This window comes from Helianthus annuus, chromosome 9, assembly GCF_002127325.2.
Source record: "Helianthus annuus cultivar XRQ/B chromosome 9, HanXRQr2.0-SUNRISE, whole genome shotgun sequence".
In the NCBI taxonomy this organism is placed as follows: domain Eukaryota; kingdom Viridiplantae; phylum Streptophyta; class Magnoliopsida; order Asterales; family Asteraceae; genus Helianthus; species Helianthus annuus.
Window position 1 is genome coordinate 93,070,886 of NC_035441.2, and position 21,849 is coordinate 93,092,734.

The following is a 21,849-nucleotide window of genomic DNA, read 5'->3' on the forward strand; positions in this document are numbered from 1 at the left end:
GCCTAAGGTCCAACAGACTTGGGATAAATTGTTCAAATAATCAAATTGTTGCAATGTGCAGGTGCTCAACGGAATTGAAGATTGTGAGAATGATAGTTGGAGCAACCTGGCACAGGAGGAGGTTGCAGTACCCTGGTTTGGTTGAACAGGGAGTTTAGTTTAAGTGTTGTTTGTACATAAATAAACAATATTTTCAAAACCCTAAAAACTTGAAAAATTAAAAACCAAAAATATGTTATGTTTTAGTTTTTGTTAGAATAATTGTTAATTGAATACGCCGAAACCCTCACGGCTGAACAAACATGATTACATTCATCAGATTGAAAAACGGTTTTCAAACTGTAAAAATCAATGTGTTGTAAATCATGGGGGTAAATATTGCTTTTAGTATGATTCAGTGCATGATTAGCAGAACATGGATGGCGAGACAAAGTTATCAGTATCGTGTTGTCAAATTTCTTTTAATGATTTTGCATTTTAGGGGGAGAAAAATGGTCAGAAAATACAAAAACATTAGAAAATTTGGAAAAGCCAAAAACATGATAAAATTAAAAAATTTGAGTTGTTGCGTATAAAAAGAGGAAATGATAATACATCAGTAGACAGTTACAGTATGCTAAAGAATTGTAAAGAATTAAAAAGCGTTAAACAGTCTCACTGATGATATGTCGATAGGTTTTTATACACTTAGTAAACTTTTCGGGATATAACCTAAATTCAAACTTGCTTATTTCATGGGGAACACTACTTGGATATATAGGTAACCCCTGAAATCTCGTTTGAAAGGTCTCGTATTCTGATATACTAGGTTTTCATACTCAATGATGTCTGGGGTATTATTCCGGGACTTCTGCTGAATGGAAGTTCTGACCTAGTCCTTGGATAATACTTTCACCAAAATGCTTGAAACACAGCATAAACCCTCAGCATGCAGATGAAACAATAAAATTGATAGTCGCTGCTGTTGTATCTAAAAGATCCTCTAAAGAGGACATACTGAAAAGTCGAAGCTCATATCTCTCTGTGTATACGGAAGTATCGACCTGAGATCCCTCGGCCCTCGCATACCTAATTTATGTACAGATATCATTGTAATATAATCACCTGTAAGACTGAATAATGAGATTCTGGATACGGGAGTATATTCAAGAGGTGGGACACATGAATGAGTTTAAGTTCTTAAAACACCTAAATCGTATCCTGAATTAGTTGAAATTTGTATGAAAATTTAAGTGGATCAGTATATCGACAATCTAAGTGAATTGTTTAGTTCTTAATGTGAAATTAAGTTCAACGGTACTTGTAACTTGTCAAAAACTGATATGATCCTCTGTCACATTCTCAAACAAAAATATTATTTGTAAATATGTTTGTACATATTTCTTACTGCTTTATATTTTCAGAAAATACAAAAAGATTTTGATTTCTGCTTTATTTTCGACAACCGATATCTGAAATGCTGAGTTTTAAAATCTAAGTAAGCTGATTGTGTTTCTGAAAATAAAACAAGTTCATTAATTTGATACTTGAATTAAAATAAAAAATTTCAAAAAACAGTTTGTGATATCCCCAAGGTCATTAGCTTGAACTTGGATGATAAACTGTGAGGGAGTTGGATTCTTTAATGCTACCATATCTGTAAAGTTGGTTGATAGGGGAAGTGGATTAGAGAATTTGATTGATGGTTTTAAAATGTTGTTACTTATATAGTGTTTGAGTAATTGCAGGATAAGATAGTTTAGACTACGATCCCGGAAGCAAAGACTGAGGGGGAGTCTGAAGACAAGCTGGTAGTTAGAAAGAGCTTGTAGCTGGTAAGCTTGGTGTCGATCCCTAAAAAGCACGGAAGCTTAATGAGAGGGGGAGCCTGCTGATAATAATGTTGTTGATGATAAAGCCAGTGATGATATTCTGGTGAAAGAGTCAAAGTTAGAAGCTGATCAAAGAGAAAGAATGATGGATGCTTACATTGTTACAATCTGAATGAGATGGCAAGATGATCAAGACCGAAGAGGTGGCATAACAGAGAATGGTCACTGAAGACTTCGTCAATATCCGAGAGGGAGTCTGTTAGTGCATTACGTTTATTGACTTCGTCTTGTATCATGTAATAGTATAAGATAGGATAGGATATCCTGTGCACGAGGTTCGAGAAATGAAATTAGGTGTTAAAGCATGAGGTTCCGCTTATACGGACATGCCATATAAGCGAAACCATAACAACAGGTTTGCTTATATGGACAGTCCATTGAAGCGAAACCTCTCCACTATATATATGTGCACTTGATGTTCATTTGGTAACGGTTCTGAAAATTGTAACGAAGTGCTGCCAATTTGCTTTCAGGTTGTAGGCGTCCTTAGGTACTCTCTGTCTCCTGCACGTCAAACGCGGATTGGCTCTTTCCTTCTGCCACTTGTACCTTGTGTTCTTCTTTGAAGTGGCCTTGCGCTATAGCTCCTACGCGACCGTTGCTGAGCACGTAACTAGCCCGCGCAGGGTTATAGGTGCTGGAGGCTCTTATTCAGAATGCTAAGTGTTGAAATTGATGCTCTTTCTTGTTTAGATCTCGCGCGAGGTCAATCCTTGTTAAAGTAACCGGCGCGAGGTTGAGATTGAACATCTTGCTTAATAAGGAGTATGGTCCCGCGTGCGACCTGGAGGAAGGTCTGCGCGGCTTTTTGGGACCATACCCCTTCAAGTCCCCAGTCCAGTGCTGCACCATGCGCGAAGTAAGTGGTTGGAGCTCTGGACTTAGAAAAAAGAAGTGCTAATTATGAAAAATGCTTGCTTGGTCTTGGTAGATGGCGCGCGTGTAATTGTTTGCCAGTTAGTACGGCGCGACTACCAGATTTGGGTGATGATGATTCACTGCTTTTGGATGTTAGTGCGCAGGGTTATTGAGTAATTATCAATGCTGCGCGGCCTGAGTGTCTTCTGCATGAAGTTTGTAGTAATTTTAGGCGGGAAAACCCTTGAATTTTGAATTCTGATGGGTTGGTGCAAATTTCGTTGATGGCGACGTTTGAATTAACTGCTGACACGGCGGTCATCAAGTTGTCTCTGACGGTTCGGCTTTCCGTCAGGCGAGTGAGGTCCATGCGCGCGTGGTAACCGTCACTCCGGGATTTGCGTTCGACGTGGCAGTCGCTGATTGGGTACGCGCGTGGTGAATCCGGCACGTCTATTCATCGCATTAAATGCGATGAGTATAAATATTCGTGGAGATGAGAGGGGAGATCATTCTCTCTTCCATTGTTGCTATCTTCTCTCTTTCTCTACTTCAAAACTTCAAACTCAGTAGCAGATCTTCAAGATCTTCATCGAATCTTCAAGTTTTCTGCCTATTCGAAACTTCATCTCTGATTATCCATGTCTGAAGAACATCATCAGGAAGAAAACCCAGGTGAAGAAGGTCCTGTTCCGGTCCTTAAATGGGATTTAGGGTTGTTCGAGCAGATTACCGGAAGTTTCTGGTTTCCACGGGAATGGGATGCACGGTACCCTAGTCAAAATCAAATGGCCGCCGATGCACCTCTGGGGTACATTACGTTGTTTGAAGATTTCTTTTTACAGGGCAACTTCTGGTTTCTGGCGACGGAGTTCTTGGCCCATATCCTACACTTTTATGGGTTTCACATCTCTCTGATGAGCCCACCCGGTATGGGAAGGGTGCGACACTTCGAGTTCTTATGCCGATCCCACGACATAGAGCCCACAGTTGAGAAATTCCGGGTATTTTACCAATTAATTCGAAATATGGGTTTTTACTCCTTTGCTAGCCGGGGGTCTGCTAAAAAGATCTTGTTGAATCCTCCCAAGAGTTTCCATGATTGGAAACAGAAGTTCTTCTTCATTCGCGAAGAGATGATACCTATTGCCATGATCTTCCGTCCGTGGACCGAAGTGATCGAGAAGGAGGAACTGGCGATTCCCAAGAAGGAAGATTGGTATGTGAATCTTACCGCTACTCCTAGCCGAGTGTTTGGTGAAAATGTTCTTGTTGCGGCGCAGATGAGTGACCAGTGGCTGCAGGATAGCGAAGAGGTGCCAGTATTGAAGTTTGAGGATAGAGGTTAGTTGCTTCTTTTATTTATTTTTTTTAATTTCGCTTCATTTAACTGTTGAATTTTGGCTGTAGAGGCACACCTTTACCAAGCTGCCTTTCCCACTTTCAGTGGATCTATGGGCGTACGCCCGTTGAAGCCAGATGAGCAGTATTGGTACGAAACGATCAAGCCGCGCTTCATGTATCATGTTGCCGGAGCTTTCGCCAATCCTCCCACTGCAACTGAAGGTGCGCATCTTCCCAATCCCCGACCTTTGCGAGCTGTGACCTTCGCTGGGAAAGAAATTGTTTACCTTTCCAGCGAGGAGTCTGTAGGGTCTTCGAATGGGGAGCTAAGTTCGTGGTCTAACATTTTTGCAGGTGTGCTGCGCGACTTGGGGTTTGACCCTGAAGAAAAGAAGAAGAAACCTACCAAGCAAAAGAAGGTGATTACCTTAGACGCTGAGGTGACCAGCAAGAAAGGCGGGAGTAGTCACGCAACTGCCGGTGCTACTGACAAAGGTATTCTTCGCCTTCGTCAGAGTAACTTGGAAGATTACGTTATTATCAGTGACTCACTTGAAGGTTTGTCGCGTATAGGCGAGAAGAAGACAGGAGCTACTGGTTCAAAAAGCTCAGGGAGCGCGGGTTCTCGAAACCCAGATGCTGGAGCTACTCCGTCTTCTATCGCTTATGATGAAGAGGAGGAAGAAGAGGAAGAGGAGCCTGCTGCCAAGTTGGTAAGCAGGAAAAGAAGTAGAGCTGAGACCACAGCTGGTGTGTCTGCTGCGCCGAAGGTTGGAGGAGTTCCCTTGATAGGGAAGCAGAGCAACTTGCGCTCTCTGTATAGATTTTCTTCTGGTTAGTTCTTGATTACCTTGGTTTCTTTGCTGTTTTATTTCTACTTTTAACACTCCGTTTTCACAGAGGCCAAAAAGAAGACCACTGAAAAGAAGGGTGTTGTTATTATAGATCCTCAGGAGCCGGCGCAGAAGAAAACCAAGGTTACTATCAAACCCTTCAAGACTGCTGGGGTAGAATCTGAGAAGGAGAAAAAGAAAGCTATCGAGAAGCCTGTTGACAAGGTTGCTGAGAAGGAGAAGGAGAGGGAGAAAAAGAAGGCTGCTGAGAAACCTATTGCTGAACCGAAGGAAACCGAGATCGCTGCTACAACTGCACATGAAAAAGCGCAGGGTCCGGAGGTTGTCCACATCGCGGGGCTTGACCAGCCCGTTCATGAGAAAAGTAAAGGTCCGGAAGTTGAGAAGCCGACTAAACCAGCGCCGGCTGATGCCCCCGCTCGAACTGTTCAAGTAACTTCTACTGCTGGGGGATCAGGTTCTGCTATTCATAAGGAAAAGACTGCTGCTGCAGGAGGCGCGAGTTCTGGTGGCGCTGGAGGGTTTGCACCACAAGTTCCCATCGGCCCCCAAAATACTGTGGGTGATCTTTACTACAAGACTTTTACTGTGGAGGCGCGTGGTAATGCTCCCCACCAAGCTCCCTGGAGTCTGAAGCAGAAGGATACTTTTATGGAGTTTGGAGCATGTCGTGACTGGTTTTTAAATTCCTTCCCTCCAGGTGAAGTTAACCGCCAAAGGGCGTGAACCCACGATGGGCTGTACCAAGCCTATGTTGTTGGAGAGGCCAATACTCGCGCCACTAATCACCAGATCGTGCGAGAATGGCGCATGATGGTCAAGGAGCGGGCGGATTGGGAAAAGTATCGTGAGCGTCTGGTGAGGCAGGTTAAAGATTATGAGAAGGCTAAGGCTTCCTTTGCCGAAGAGAAGGCCAAGTTTGAATCTGATAGGAAATCAGAAGAGTGGGGCCGTGAAGGCCTTAGGGGTAAACTTCGTGCTGCTGAAGATCTCTTGGCGAAGGAGAAGGCTGAATGGACGAAGATTTGTGAGAGGGATAATCAGCGCATGTATGCGGCCCGTGCGAAGATTACTAAACTTGAGTGTAAGGTTACATGCTGACCGGGAAGGTCGAAGATGCGCAGGCTGACAGAGAACATGCTGAGGTCTGATCATTGTTAGCCCTTCTTTCCCTTAAGCTTTTCTCGCTTATGAAATTTTTCTAAGTCTATTCTTCTTTCTACAGGCTGAGTTGAAAGCGCAGGTGTCCAGTAGGGACAAGGACCTCGCGGCCAAGGACGTCAAGATTGCAGAGCTAAAGCGTCGCCTGCGAGAGCAGGTTGACAAAAGCGAGTCCTTGGAAATCGACCTTGAAGCCGAAAAGGCCAAAGCTGCTAGTGCTGAGGAGGCCAAGCAGAAGGCTGAGGAGGCGCGAGATACAAGCTCATCTGCCCTCAATGTAGCGCAAAATAATTATTCTGAGGTTCAAGGCATTGTTGACACGTTGGTCTCCGAAGCTGAGTGGATGCGTGGCAGAGGATTAGTTCTGGTATTGCTCTCTTCTTAACTTAGCCTTCATTTGTTAAAATCAATTTCTCATTCGTTTCTTTCGCTATAGATGGCCAACTCCATCCTAAATGCTGGAGAACTGGATGCAGCTGTTGCTGCTCTCATAGATGCATCCCGCGCGGTTGGTCATCTTGGAGGTTATCTAGAGTGCGCGCAGCATGTTAAAGAGGTGTTTGGCCAAGAGTTTGATACTAGTCATTGCTTAGTGACCAATGAAGCTGAAGCCGAGTTGGCCCGCGCTGAAAATGCTTATGATCATCTATCGCTGCCTGTGATGGACTTGGTCGCAAAGGCTTTAGAGCATGACGACTGTGCCAACGTCTAAAAGCCATTCTCGATCCACCAGAAATTGTTGAATTATCTGATGAGGAGGAACCGGCGGGCGATGATGGTGACGGTGATGGCAATGGTGATGGTGATGGTGATGGTGATGGTGATGGTGACAAACATGACGAGGATGATGATGGTGACAAGCATGACGATGATGATGATGGTGACGGTTATGAATGAATAGCTTTGACAGGCTTTTGTGCCTTGTAGTTTGTTTTTAGATGTTAGATGTAACCCGTTGCGGTCGCGCTTATTTTGGATTGAATCAATGATGGCTTGCTTCCATGTAACTATTGCGCGGTTGCACTTGTTAAATATGATGTTTTAAGTTTGTTTTTTGTTTTGTCCAGTTACAATTATTGCACTGTTGTTAGAAACTTTGGTTAGGTTAGCGCGAATAAATGTAAGTGTGGCTCTTGTGCAAGTGTAATTGCCCGGTCTCGCGCTATGTTCGCGGAGTACCTTGGAGGCATGACACAAGAGCTCGTAATTTAATGGAGTGTTTTCATGCTAATCAAAAGTTTAACATGCATTTGTAACGTAGAAGTCATCATGATAAAAGAAAACATAAGGCGTATGCTTTCTTTGATTAAGAAACAGGCGCTTAGGCCAACATACATCGCATGGCAAATAACATAAAGGGCATTTAGCCAACATAGGAAATTAAAGCAGGCGCGCGGCCAACATGAGTGGGTAGAGGCGCAAAACTGAGAGTAGTTACATATAGCACTTGCGCAGTTGTTGCGCGTTCCATGTGTGCGGGATGATGTATCCGTCCAATGTGCGTAACTTGTAAGCCCCCTTTCCTAGCACCTCATGTACCAAGTATGGGCCTTCCCACTTGGGTGCTAGCTTTCCTGGGCTTTCAGCATTTGAAGCCTCATTGTCTCTGAAGACATATTCTCCTGGAGTGAAGGTACAAATGCGCACTCTGGCATTGTAATACCTTTCCAATTGTGTCTTGTACTTGGCTTCTCTGATTCGCGCTATTTCGCGCCTTTCTTCAAGTAAATCCAAGTCGAGACGGCGCTCTGCCTCGTTATCAATCGTATTGACTACTGTCAAGCGCGGCGAGGGGAGTCCAACTTCGGCTAGGATAACTGCCTTTGAGCCATAGACTAGACTAAAAGGGTTTTCGCTAGTACTCGTTTTCGGCATGGTTCGATGTGCCCACACGATGCTTGGGAGCTCATCTACCCAACCTCTTCTCTTTGTGCCCAGTCGTGCCTTTATCCCGTCGACAATACTTTTGTTTACACTTTCAACCTGCCCGTTGCCTTAAGGGTGCGCAACGGAAGAGAAAGTGTGTTCGATTTTCATCTCTTTCATCCACTTCTGGAGGTCGTCGGACGCGAAGTTGGTGCCATTGTCGGTTACAATCTTGAGTGGGAGGCCAAACCTGCAGATGATGTGTTCCCAAATAAACTTGCGCACCATCATTGCAGTAGTTGAGGCGAGAGCTTTGGCCTCCACCCATTTAGTAAAATAATCGACGGCCACGATTATGAACTTGACGGCACCAGGAGCTTCTGGAAAGGGTCCCACCATATCAATCCCCCACTGCTGAAAAGGCCATGCAGTGGATACAGGGATAAGATCGTTTTTCGGGTGCAGGGTTTTTGGGGAATGTCGTTGACAGGAGTCGCATTTGCGCAGCTCCTTTAGGGCGTCGACGTGCATCCCTGGCCAGTAATATCCAGCGTTCATAATCTTCGCGACAACCATGCGTGGGCCTGCATGGATGCCGTAGATCCCTTCGTGAATCTCCCTGATCAAGTAATTCGCATCCTGGGGGTCCACGCAGCGCAATAGTGGCCCCAAGAAGGATTTTCGGTATAAGATACCGCCATTCATCTCATAATGCAAGGCTTTGTTCTGAATCTTCCTTGCCTCTGCTTTGCTCTCAGGGAGTATTCCTTCTTGCAAATATTGGATTATAGGGGTCATCCAAGATGGCTGCCCTATTTCGATCACATTTACTTGACGCAGCAGAACTGACGGGTTTTTGAGTACCTCAATCCTTACATCTTTGGCTAGATGTTGAAAAGAGGTTGAAGCGAGCTTGCTCAAGGCGTCTGCTGGTTTATTTTCGGAGTGATTGATGTGAAATACCTTGTATGACTTGAATCGTTGGAGTAACTCTTTCACCTGGTCCAAATACAAAGCCATGACTTCAGCTTTCGCATCATATAATCCGTTGACTTGACTTGATATTAGCAATGAGTCAACATGAGCTTGTAAGTTTTGGGCTCCCATTTTGATGGCGAGGCGCAGGCCTGCCAAGAATGCTTCATATTCCGCCTCATTTTTGGTATTCTTGAAATCCAAATTGATGGTGTATGTAAATTCATGTTTCTCGGGGCTAACAAGGCGCAACCCGGCTCCTGCGCCATCTTCGTTTGAGGCCCCATCAGTGTATAGCAGCCATAAACCATCTGATATATCTTTGACGGGAGTATCCACCACTTCGCAATCTTTGATTTTATCTTCTGGGACTTCTGTGACGAAGTCCGCTAGGACTTGACCCTTGATGGCTGGGCGCGGCCTGTAGAGAATATTGTGCCCCCCCAGCTCGATTGCCCACTTTGCTAGGTGCCCCGACGTTTCTGGCTTTTGTAGAATAGTGCCGATGTGAAAGTTGGTGAGTATTGTGATCACGTGCCCTGTAAAGTATCTGCGCAGCCTTCTAGAGGCGTGTAGCAGTTGAAGTACAAACTTTTCCATTGTTGAATATCTCGTTTCTGGATCAGTAAGCACCCTACTGACGTAATAGATTGGAGTCTGGACTCCATCTCTCTCCACCAGTAATACCGACCCAACTGCCTTGTCCGAAGAAGACAAGTACAGGATGACCGGTTCCTTTTCGAACGGCGTAGTCAGGGTAGGGAGCTTTATCAGGCACTCTTTCATTTGTTGGAACGCAGCTTCTGCTTCCGGCGTCCACTTAAATTCTTGCTTCTTTACGAAGTTGCGCAGAGTGCTGATAAAAGGATATGATTTTGCGGCGTGGTTTGACAGAAATCGATTGAGCGCGGCCAGACGGCCGGCTAATCGTTGCATTTCTTTGATTGTTCATGGTGACGGCATTCGCTCTATGGCTTGGACTTTCTCTGGATTTACTTTAAAACTGCCATTTGTAACCACGAACCCCAAGAACTTACCTTCCTCCATACCAAAGGAACATTTGGCTGGATTCAGTTTCATATTCACACTTCTCAACGAGTTGAATGTTTTCTCAATATCTTTTAACATTTGGTCCTCTTCGGGACTTTTAATCACCAGATCGTCGATGTACACCTCAATATGTTTACCGATATCTTCAGCAAAGATTTTATCCATCAAACGTTGGTATGTTGCGCCAGCGTTCTTGAGGCCGAACGACATCTTTGTGTAGCAGAAAATTCCGAGATCGGTCCTAAAAGCTGTCTTGTCTTCATCCTCCAGCTTCATCTGGACTTGGTGGTAACCTTTATATCAATCCAGAAAGCATTTCCACCTGTATGGTGCGAGAGAGTCTATCTTTTTGTCAATCTCGGGCAACGAGTAGCAGTCTTTAGGGCATGCCTTGTTGAGATCGGTATAATCGACGCACATTCTCCATCCTCCATTCGACTTCTCGACCATGACAGGGTTCGCGACCCAGCTCTGATAGCGTACCTCTCTCAAGATTCCTGCTTTTAGCAGCTCACAAACTTGCTCATTCATCGCTTTAGTCTTATCCGCCCCCAAGCTGCGCCTTCTTTGCACTTTTGGTTCAACGGAGGGATAAGTGTTTAGACAGTGTTCAGTGACATCGCGCGAGACGCCGGTCATGTCTGCCGGTGTCCAAGAGAAAATGTCCATGTTCCTGAACAGAAGTTGTTTGAGGTGCGTTCTGATGTTCGGTGAGATTGCATGGCCTATCGTCACCGTTTGATCTGGGTACTTGCGGTTTAAAACCCACTTCTCTGGTTCGGTCAGAGAACGTGACGGGAAAGCTGATTTAGCCTAACGGGAAGACCATTTCGTTGCAAAATCCTGACAAAGGGTAATCAACTGGCTCGAGTCTCGCTTTATCTTCATCGTCAAACTGATTAAAGCATTGCTCGTAGATGATGCCTGCTGTACTTCCTGGGTCGATGAAGATGTATTTCGTTTCATAATGACCAATAATACCGGTAATGACAACGGGGCTTGTGACGCGAGGACCCCCACGCACTACTGGGAAAATGACCTGCTGCTCTTGCCAAGACGGCTCGTACGGGCGTTTCCCTTTTTCTCTTGCGCTGTATCTTGGTGCGTTGACCATATGAGTTTCCAGGCGCCGGACTTTTTTGTGATTTCCCTCGTCGTGGCACTGGATCTGGCGTGTTTCTTTACGCACGTTTTTCACCAGGTGGCCTAACTTTCCACCCTTTAGTGCTTTCTCAATCTCTTGACGTAAGCTGATACAGTCATCTGTAAGATGGCCTGTGTCTTTGTGAAAATCGCAGTACATGTTCGGGTCTTGCCCCTTCTTGTTTGTCATAGGCCTTGGAGCCTTGAAGTCATGGTTCTCCGTCATTAACACTTCTTTTGGTGTTTTTATGAGCAGAGTCCAGTGCTTTTCTCGGTTATCATCCCTGACTGCTTTTCGATACCCAATTCTGTCAATTGTTTCCCACGCATCTTCTCTGTAGCGCGGTCTCTCATCATAACCTCTTGTTTTTCCGGATTTCCAATCCTGACCTTTGTTTTTGTTGCGCTTGTTGTTATCACGCGAGCTTCCCTTGGAGAAGCGATCCTCGGTATAAGAGTTCTTATTACCGGCCAACGACTCTTCAGTTTGCGCAACTATTTTCGCAGCCTCCATGAGCTTATCCCATTCTTTGGGCATTCCATTTTTCCAATGATAGTCTTGATGAGACTATCACAGCGAATGGCTTTCTTAAAGTGGGCGCGCATGAGTTGTTCACTTACGCCACCAATTTCCAAACACTCCTTGTTGAAGCGAGTGATGAAATCTTCCAATCCTTCATTCTCTCGGTGCCAAATGTCTGTTACCTCAGCCGTGTCGCGCTGGTAACATCTTTGTTGGCTGAAGTGGTTTACAAACTGTGTCCTGAAATCAAACCCAAGAACTGATTTTTCCCGGCGGGAGGCTGTCGAACCAAGCGCGAGCAGCCCCAGTAAACGTCTGGATAAACAAGTGACACCAAATTGGCATATTCCATCCTCCCATAACGCCAACACTTGTGAATACTCTAACGTGATCATCTGGATCAGTTAGGCCGTTGAACTTTCCAACTGTTGGAGGCAACTTTTCTTTTGTCAATGGTACTAGAGCAATCTTCGGAATGAACTTTGAGTGTTCTGCATCTTCAGCAGGCCTGTAGGTGAGGCTGAAGTCTCGTTCTGCTTCTTCGTTGTATGCAATGTGTTGTCTTGGCTTGTAATATTCATGATTCCTTTGCAAACGATTGAAGACTGAGGAACTCTCTTAATCTTTCCATGTTGGGTCGTTTGGGTCTGTGTCGACCCATTCGTTATTCATGTTGCGCGGCCCGAGCCGGCTATGATTGGACCCCTTTGGATGTTTGACGGATGGTCATAATAACTTTCTTTCTCCCCCCGTGTATCGCGCGTGTCATGCACGCTTGGTCTTCGTAAGGGAGGAGGCCTAGTCATTCTTCCTTGAAGGATTTGCTGTGGGGGTATCTGTCGTGCCCCTTAACTCGGACTTGGAGGTGTAACCAAAGATGGTTCTGCTTGTAAGACAGCTTGTTGTGCTCTCAAAGACTGATACACGGCATTGATGGTAGCAATTTGCTTGGCGTACCAAGAGGCTGGAGTCTCGCCCTCTGGTAGCCTAGTAGCACGGAAATATTCTGTGGTGGAGCTGGGTTTGAAGGACCAACGACGTGACTTACTGGGGTTACCGTTTGAGTGATACGAGTTACACTCGCGTGTCACACCCCAACCGATGGCGGAAACATCGAGGCGTGGCACTGAGCGAAACAGATTGTCCAGAAGTTTCCATAACAATTATCATTACCAATCAATTTAAAGTAACATGTCCCATACCATGTATCAAAAGGCAAACAAATTATTACAGACAAAATCTCGGAAAATTCTTCTGTTTCGACAACTCAGATTTCATTAGTACAGACAACTATTTGTTGGTTTCTAAGACTCTTTCCTAGCCTTGATTTCCAAGCAAATAGACACCTTAAGCACCTGTCACATATGTTAAAATAAAAGTCAACACACATAGTGTAAAGGCGAGTATACAAGTTTGATAATAGCATATAGAGTTTGAAATATCTACGCATCATCAGCACGTACACTGAGTGAAACGAAGCATGTTAGTTATCGACATGAACCTATCGATACCAATGACTGCGGGTTGACTGCCCAAGGCAGTTCGTAATACATGATCACCACTGTAATCCATGTAAATAATTGTCCCTAACAACCCCCGCGTGAGCGGGTGCTGAGTTCAAACTATAGTACTATCGTTGCTAAGGCAGGTAGACAGCATTCCATGTGTAAACATAACAAACAAGCATTCATTAAGTCTCATATAACATGCGATAGCGGTTAGCGATTAAAGTATTGCGTAGTGTGATCGATTGTGATTTAGTATAAGTAACGTACGTAACACCCAAAAGTGCGAAAGCAAAAAGGGATCGAGTATACTCACAACGGTTGATGGATTGAAGGGAGCGCTTAGAGAGTAAGGTTAGCCTGATCAAAACGATAGCAAAACGATAAGAGACGCATAAAACGATGCAAAGTACAAGTGAGTCGGACAGCAGTTCGATCGGATGGCAATCCGATCGGACAACCGATCGTGCGGATGGCAATCCGTTCGGACAGTGGTCCGGTCGGACGGTTGTCTGGTTGGATGACTGTTCGAGTGGATTGTTTCTTCCTTTGGGAAGGATGTGTTTGTGTATGATGGTTTGACTTTTGAAGTTTTTTGTTGTAGGATTTTGAAAACATTGAAGTATCTCTTCCTTTCAGGTCGGTCGGTCGGTCGCCCAATCGGACGACAATCCGATAGGTTGACACTTCAGTGAGAACAAGTTCACAGCAGGTTGTCACTCGATCGGACAACAGTCCGGTCGGGTGGCATCCTTAGTGCATTGAACATGTGTAAAAATCGTTAAAGTGTTAAAGTCCAAATGTCTTATGATCCGAAGGGCAGTTCGGTCGGATGGTAGTCCGATCGGACAGCAATTCGTTCAACACTCAGACTTCAGAAAAAGTTGGTTAAGTGTGGGACCCAAGGTGTAAGCCGTTCGAATGGCCGGTCGCTCGGATGGCTGTCCGTTCGGACAGTAGTCCGGTCGGATAACACTCCGTCCTGGTCGTTCTGTTCGTCTTTCGCTTGGCCGTTTTGATTGTTTGTAGTTTTATCGAGACGGTGTGACAACGTGTTAGTCAACAGAACCCCATCTTGACCCAAGTGATCCGATCAAACAGGAATCACCCTAGTTCGACCAGTTAACCGGTTCAAGACGGTTGTTCTTGGTTAACCCGAAATCGGTGGTCTCGTGAGTAGAATCCAGATCTTGAACTAGCACAACACTAAGAATGAGTAGAAGACCAGAACAAGGTCCGATTCTATCGGTTTTGAGTGCGTTGAGTGTAAAAGAGTTGAAAGAAAGTTAGAAACCATCTCTCAATCCTTTATCACCATGAATGTGTTTAGATCTATGTAAGATCTTTGTTTATTCGTGTGGAAATCGGTTAGATCTAAGTTGTTCTTGGTGGATTGAGGCCAAAACATGAAGTTCTTCAAGAACACATGCTGACGTCATCCTAGAACACCTTAAATCTTGATGATTTCACGGTTAAAAGTTAAGATTCAAAAGATAGAAAGGTGTAGGAGTGTGTGTAGATTAAGGAAGTACAAGATTTAGGACGAGATCTTACCGGAATTGAGAGAAATCGGAGAAAAGGTGGGGAGCACGAGCTGGTTGGACGTCAGTTGCCAAAAGTAGTAACAATGAAAGTGACATGGGGTATTTATAGGATTCCCAAAGTGGAAAGGTTTGGTCGGTCAGATGGCACCTCGCCCAGGTGGCAGCCCGGTCGGACGGCACCTTGACCGGATGGCAGCCCGGTCGGATGGCAATCCGGTCGATTGGCATCTGGTTCGAGTGTTCGATGCAACGAGTTTTGATATTTCGATTGCGATTGCGAGCGATGTGAATGCGATAGAGTTTCCTATTCAAATTACTTTTAATCCCAACTATTCATATCTTGCACTATCTCTTCTCCACTAATTATCATAGTTCGATATCGATTGAGTTTGATTGCGTTTCGATTGCGTTTCGATTGATTACCACACATAACATAATTAAACATGCACAAGTAACACATAAGGCACACACACACATATAACAGTAACCAATAATGCGTATTTCGAGTTGCAAGCGCGATTGCGATAGCGATGAAGCGATTAGTCATGCGATAAATAGCAATAATATCGATAAATAGCGTATAAACTTCGATTATTAATAGATACTCCACATAATACAACCAATGTAAACGATAAATTAGACTAGTTATAAGTCAAAGAAGTCAAAACAGGGATTGAGCAAGGAGAGACAGATCGCAATTAGCAATTTTTTCTCCCTTTGACTTCAATCTTGACTTTGACTTTGACTTCAGAAACACGGGGTGTTACAGCCTCCCCTTGTTTAGGGAATTTCGTCCCGAAATTAGGCCGAAGCCATAACAAACAACTGCGGGTACTTCACCTTCATGTCGCTTTCGAGTTCCCAAGTGAACTCCGCGCCTCATTTGCCTTCCCATCGGACTTTCACAATGGGAATGCGCGAGCGCCTGAGCTGCTTGGTTTGGCGATCCATGATTTCGACAGGCTTCTCCACTAGTGTAGTGTTTCGTTTATTTGGAGGTCGTTGAGAGGTACAATTAAATCATGCTCAGCCAGGTACTTTCGGAGGTTTGACACATGGAAAGTCGGGTGGACATTGCTAAGTTCCTCTGGTAGTTCGAGTTTGTAGGCGAATTTTCTGATTCTTTCCAGAATCTTAAAAGGTCCAACATATCGAGGCGCTAATTTCCCTTTCTTGCCGAATCTGACCACACCCTTCCAAGGTGATACCTTTAGGAGTACGTAGTCGCCAACGTCAAATTCAAGGGGCTTGCGTCGTCTATCGGCGCAACTTTTCTGTCGACTTCGAGCTTTCAACAAGTTGTCTCAAATTTGGAGGACTTTGTCAGTCGTTTCTTGCAATAGCTCAGGACCGGTTAATTGCGAGTGACCAATCTCGTGCCATACAATAGGTGATCGACATCTTCTTCCGTATAAAGTCTCGAATGGTGCCATTTGTATGCTGGTATGATAACTGTTGTTATACGAGAATTCGACTAACGGCAGGTATTTATCCCAATTACCACCAAAATCTATGACACACGAACGGAGCATGTCTTCAAGAGTGTGGATCGTTCTCTCAGTCTGACCGTCGGTTTGAGGGTGGAATGTGGTACTTAAGTTAAGCATAGTACTGAGAGCCGCTTGAAACGTTTCCCACAGTCGCGAGGTAAACCGAGCATCACGGTCAGAGATGATGTCGCGAGGCGTCCCATAATTACAAATGATCTCATCGGTGTAGATTCGGGCTAATCGTTCTACCTTGTAGTCTTCCCATATTGGCAAAAAGTGGGCTGATTTGGTCAAACGGTCAACGACAACCCAAATGCTGTCGTGACCTGATGACGTGTGCGGAAGCTTTGTTATGAAGTCCATAGCTATACTCTCCCACTTCCACATAGGGATCCACGGTTGTTCGAGTAAGCCAGAGGGTCTTTGGTGTTCGGCCTTGACCCTTGCACAAGTCAGGCACTTTCCGACGTAGAGGGTAATATCCCTTTTCATGCCCGGCCACCAGTACTTGTAGCGAAGATCCTGGTACATTTTATCGGCACCGGGATGAATAGAATATCGGGATTTGTGGGCTTCGTCCATTATAATCTTTTGCAATTCGGTCCGCTTAGGGATCCAGATTCGGTCCAGAAAATGGAAGATCCCATTCGATTTACTTACAAGTTGAGCTCCATCGTGATAGATTCTTTCCTTCTTCAGAGTGCGTTCATTGAAACATGCATGCTGGGCTTCGCGGATGTGGGTTTCGAGATCGTGTTGGGCTTGGACATTACCAATGCTGAGCAAATAACTCCGTTTGCTGAGAGTGTCGGCTACGACATTCGCTTTGCCTGGGTGATAACGGATCTCGCAGTCGTAGTCGTTGAGAAGTTCTACCCATCAGCGTTGACGCATACTAAGTTCCTTTTAATCAAAGATATGTTGTAGGCTCCTATGATCGGTGAAGATCGTACACTTGGTACCATATAGGTAGTGTCGCCAAATCTTTAATGCAAAAACAACCGCACCTATCTCGAGATCATGGGTTGTATAGTTCTTCTCGTGGATTTTGAGCTGACGAGACGCGTAAGCTATAACCTTGTCTCGCTGCATAAGAACGCAACCAAGACCAAGGTTGGAAGCATCACAGTAGACAATGAAGTCGTTGTTTCCGTCGGGCAATGTGAGAACAAGAGCATTGCAAAGCATGTGCTTGAGGATTTGGAAAGCAGACTCTTATTCGGTTCCCCAAACAAAAGGCTTGTCTTTATGCGTAAGAGTGGTAAGCGACACAACGATTTTAGAGAATCCTTCGATAAATCGTCGATAATAGCCTGCTAATCCGAGAAAGGAACGGACTTTAGACGGGTTCTTAGGCGTAATCTAACTCTTAACTGCTTCAATCTTCATGGAATTGAAATGAATACCTTGACTATTGACAATGTGACCCAGAAACTGAACCTGCTCTAGCCAGAATTCACACTTGGAGAACTTGGCATAGAGTTGATTCCCCTGGAGTAGCTCGAGAACCAAACGTAGATGTTGCGCGTGTTCGGCTTTCGATTTGGAATAGATCAAGACATCGTCGATGAACACGATGACGAAACGGTCTAGAAATGGCTTACACACACGATTCATCAGATCCATGAAAACCGCGGGTGCGTTGGTCAAACCAAAAGGCATGACAACGAACTCATAGTGGCCGTAGCGAGTGCGAAAAGCGGTTTTGGGTATATCTTCCTCCTGAATGCGTAGTTGGTGATAGCCTGAGCGTAGATCGATCTTCGAGAAACATGTAGCACCTTGCAGCTGATCAAATAAATCGTCAATTCGAGGCAGGGGATAGCGGTTCTTGATAGTTAACTTATTCAACTCCCGATAGTCGATGCACATCCTGAACGACCCATCCTTCTTTTTAACGAAAAGGACTGGCGCGCCCCAAGGAGAGGTGCTCGGGCGAATAAAGCCTTTCTCAAGTAATTCCTGGAGTTGGTTTGAGAGTTCACGCATTTCGGACGGCGCGAGTCGGTAGGGGGCTTTGGCAACAGGGTTGGCTCCAGGAATGAGGTCAATACGAAAGTCGATATCACGACTGGGCGGTAGACTGGGAAGATCGTCAGGAAACACATTAGGAAATTCACGAACCACAGGAACGTCTTTCACTTCTGTCTTTCCTTTCTTTTCCTTCTCCGCTACTATAATGTTAGCCAAGAAAGCTTTGTATTCCTTGCAGAGATACTTGCTAGCTTGGACACACGACATGAGCTTGAGACCTTTCGAAGCAGTTTCACCATAGACACACAATAAATCACCATTCGCGGGTGAGAATCGAATCATTTTATCGAAGTACACAACTTCAGCATGGTTTTCACGAAGAAAGTCCATGCCTACTATGACGTTGAAACTTCCGAGTTGCATCGGAATAAGGTCGATTGGGAAGATGCGATTGTTGAGCTCAAGAGTACAATCACGAAGAACAGAATTAACGGCGACAGTTCTTCCGGTGGCGACTTCAACATCGAACATAGAGGAGAGATAGGAGCCCTTACGACTAAGAAGCTTCTCGAATTCAAACGATACAAAGCAGTTATCGGCTCCAGTATCAAACAGACATGAAGCATAAATACCATTCACAAGGAGCGTACCATTGACCACGTTGTTGTCAGCCTGAGCTTGGCGCACATTGATGTTGAAAGTTCTGGCGCGTGCGGCTTGTTGCTGCTGCTGAGGCTGTTGCTGTTGATGAGGTTGCTGCTGCTGGGGCTCTTGCTTCACGACCCTGTTCGGGCACATGTTCGCAAAGTGGTTGGGATCACCACATACGAAGCAGACTCGGGCGTTGATCGCGGGTGCCTGAGCCGCTTGTTAGCCTTGAGGAGCTGGGAGTAGAGCTTGATGAGCAGTGGCTTGAGTTGGGGCTTGACGAGGACCAGTACAGCAGTTAGCAGTGAAATGACCATACATATTGCAGTGAGCGCAGAAACGACAGGCGAGACCCACCGGATGATGATATGAGCATGTCGGGCAAGCCGGGTGGGGGCCTGTGTATGCACGCTTTGCAGGCGGTGCATATGTAATTGGTGCTGGATGGTGATGAGACTGCTTCTGAGCCGGTACGGCTTGCGGAGGAGCGGCGGTGGTAGTGACAGCACAGTTCTTGTTGCTGGAGCTGCTATTGTTGTTCTTCTTCCTGCGGCGTGAGGACGTTGATGATTGAGTGGCGACGGTTTCAGCGGTTTGTGCGGTGGTAGCTTGATGCAGAGACTTTGAAGGCTTATCCCAAAAACCAGCTTTTACTCGCTTGTCGTTGATTTCAGCGGCAAGCAAGTAAGTTTCTTTGATCGTTGTTGTTTTCGCGGCATGCACAAAATCCGCAACACAGTCGGGTAGGGCTCGGATGTACTTCTTGATTGCCATGTCTGACGTCTTGACTTGATCGGGGCAGATGATGTTGAGCTGCTTAAAGCGAGTAGTTAGGGTAGTGTTGTCACCTTCCTTCTGTTTGATATTCCAGAACTCGTCCTCCAGCTTTTGGCGTTCATGGGGAGGGCAGAATTCATCCAACATGATGGCTTTCAACTCTTCCCAAGTCAGCTCATAAGCTGCATCATTTTCGCGTTTGTTTCTCTCGGCCGTCCACCAGTCTAATGCGTGGGACTGGAAGACGCCGGTAGCGTTTAGGGTACGGAGATTTTCAGGACATCCGCTTTGGCGAAGAGTGACTTCAATGGAATCGAACCATTGAAACATAGGCCGTTGGGCCATCTTCTCCAGTGAATTCCTTTGGACCGCATGCCTTGAATTGCTTGAAGCTGAAAGCAGTCTTGGGAGCAACTTTAGGAGCGCTAGTTCTAGACTCCTCAGACGATTTGCTAACATTCTCGTAAATTTCACTCACGATCTGAGGCACAACCTTGGCCACTTTCTTAGCGAGGATGGCAGCAAGGCGTTTGTCCCTCTATTCTTGGCGAGTGAGTTGTGGGTGACGAGGTCTAGATGATGGTCCAGTTGACATTGTCTGCAATAGACATCGTCATAGGTCTCAGACACACCATAATCGAATCTCACCTCACACGTCCAATTCTAACTAAAGCTTAGGAACACGTTGAAGCATGTATCACATAAACACATAGGCACATAATCACAGATTCACATAGAGACACGTATGCACATAAACACATAAGCACGTAGGGCACAGAAGCATAGAAGCACATACGCATGTAATCACAGAGGCAGTCAGAATACAAAAACCTATCATTCAAAGTCTGCGTTCGTTTGAGTATAGCGATCGGGCATAACATATCGAGTAGTATAGTATAAGCATATAGCATAGCATAAGGTCGTCCATACTGTAGCGACTTGTCAGCGTTTTGGGGTAGATGTGCAGTGCGAGTCGTGCGTGTCGATCGAAGTGGTAGCAAAAATCGAATAATTCTCCAAAAATTTAAACACATAAACAGGTAAATTCATATAAACACATAAAATCGACGAATTATCAGAGTCAACAGTTGCGGGCTCAGAATCGAAACATATAAAAATCGAGAAATGGATTGTCTGCGACTAGATAGACATCGACTAACCAAAGTGATTCGACTACTCTCAAGGACTTGTCGTACACATTTTGACTTTCAGGGTCGTGATCCTGCTTCGATTCTTGGGCGTTCGGCACACATCCCTTTAGTCATATCGTGTCTTCAGGTCGTTGGAGTCCGTCGAGACTTTGGTGGGAGTTTTATAAAGCAAAATTGAGCGGAATAGGTCGTCAAGGTTCGGGTTTCACCCCTGGCTTAACAACCTTGTTCCCGATTTTGTTATAAATAGCGACGAAAATCCGCGTCAAAGTATGGATTTCACTTCTGATTCAACGCGAATTCTCGCGTTTTACAGATAAATACAGATTAATAAGCAATTTAATCGAGAGTTTGCGGTTTTCACACCTAATCTCGATCAAATTACTCGTTCGGTTTTGAATGATTGTACGGTGATAGTGTAGCGTAAGCGAGATTAGCGAGATATAGCACGTAGTTATGGCTCTGATACCAATCTGTCACAACCCAATTCCCTATAGTTATGGCTCTGATACCAATCTGTCACACCCCAACCAATGGCTGAAACATCGAGGCGTGGCACTGAGCGAAACAGATTGTCCAGAAGTTTCCATAACAATTATCATTACCAATCAATTTAAAGTAACATGTCCCATACCATGTCTCAAAAGGCAAATAAATTATTACAGACAAAATCTGGGCAAATTGTTCTGTTTCGACAACTCAGATTTCATTAGTACAGACAACTATTTGTTGGTTTTTAAGACTCTTTCCTAGCCTTGATTTCCAAGCAAATAGACACCTTAAGCACCTGTCACATACGTTAAAATAAAAGTCAATACACATAGTATAAAGGCGAGTATACAAGTTTAATAATAGCATATAGAGTTCGAAATAGTTTACGCATAACCAGCACGTACACTGAGTAAAACGAAGCATGTTAGTTATCGACATGAACCTATCGATACCAATGACTGCGGGTTAACTGCCCAAGCCAGTTCGTAATACACACCACTGTAATCCATGCAAATAATTGTCCCTAACAACCCCCGCGTGAGCGGGTGTTGAGTCCAAACTATAGTACTATCGTTGCTAAGGCAGGTAGACAGCATTCCATGTGTAAACATAACAAACAAGCA

General features: G+C 45.0%; 1 protein-coding gene across 1 annotated transcript; it reads right to left on the minus strand.

Moving 5' to 3' along the window:
- Nucleotides 1–8,083: 8,083 nt before the first annotated feature.
- LOC110875873 (protein NYNRIN-like) lies at nt 8,084–9,865 on the minus strand. The gene has a single exon (XM_022124069.1). It carries the CDS (start codon nt 9,863–9,865, stop codon nt 8,084–8,086), a length of 1,782 nt encoding a protein of 593 aa, XP_021979761.1.
- Nucleotides 9,866–21,849: the final 11,984 nt, after the last annotated feature.

Excerpts from the sequence above, each read along its gene's own strand:
- LOC110875873 (XM_022124069.1), bottom strand. The coding sequence starts at position 9,865 with ATGCAACGATTAGCCGGCCGTCTGGCCGCGCTCAATCGATTTCTGTCA.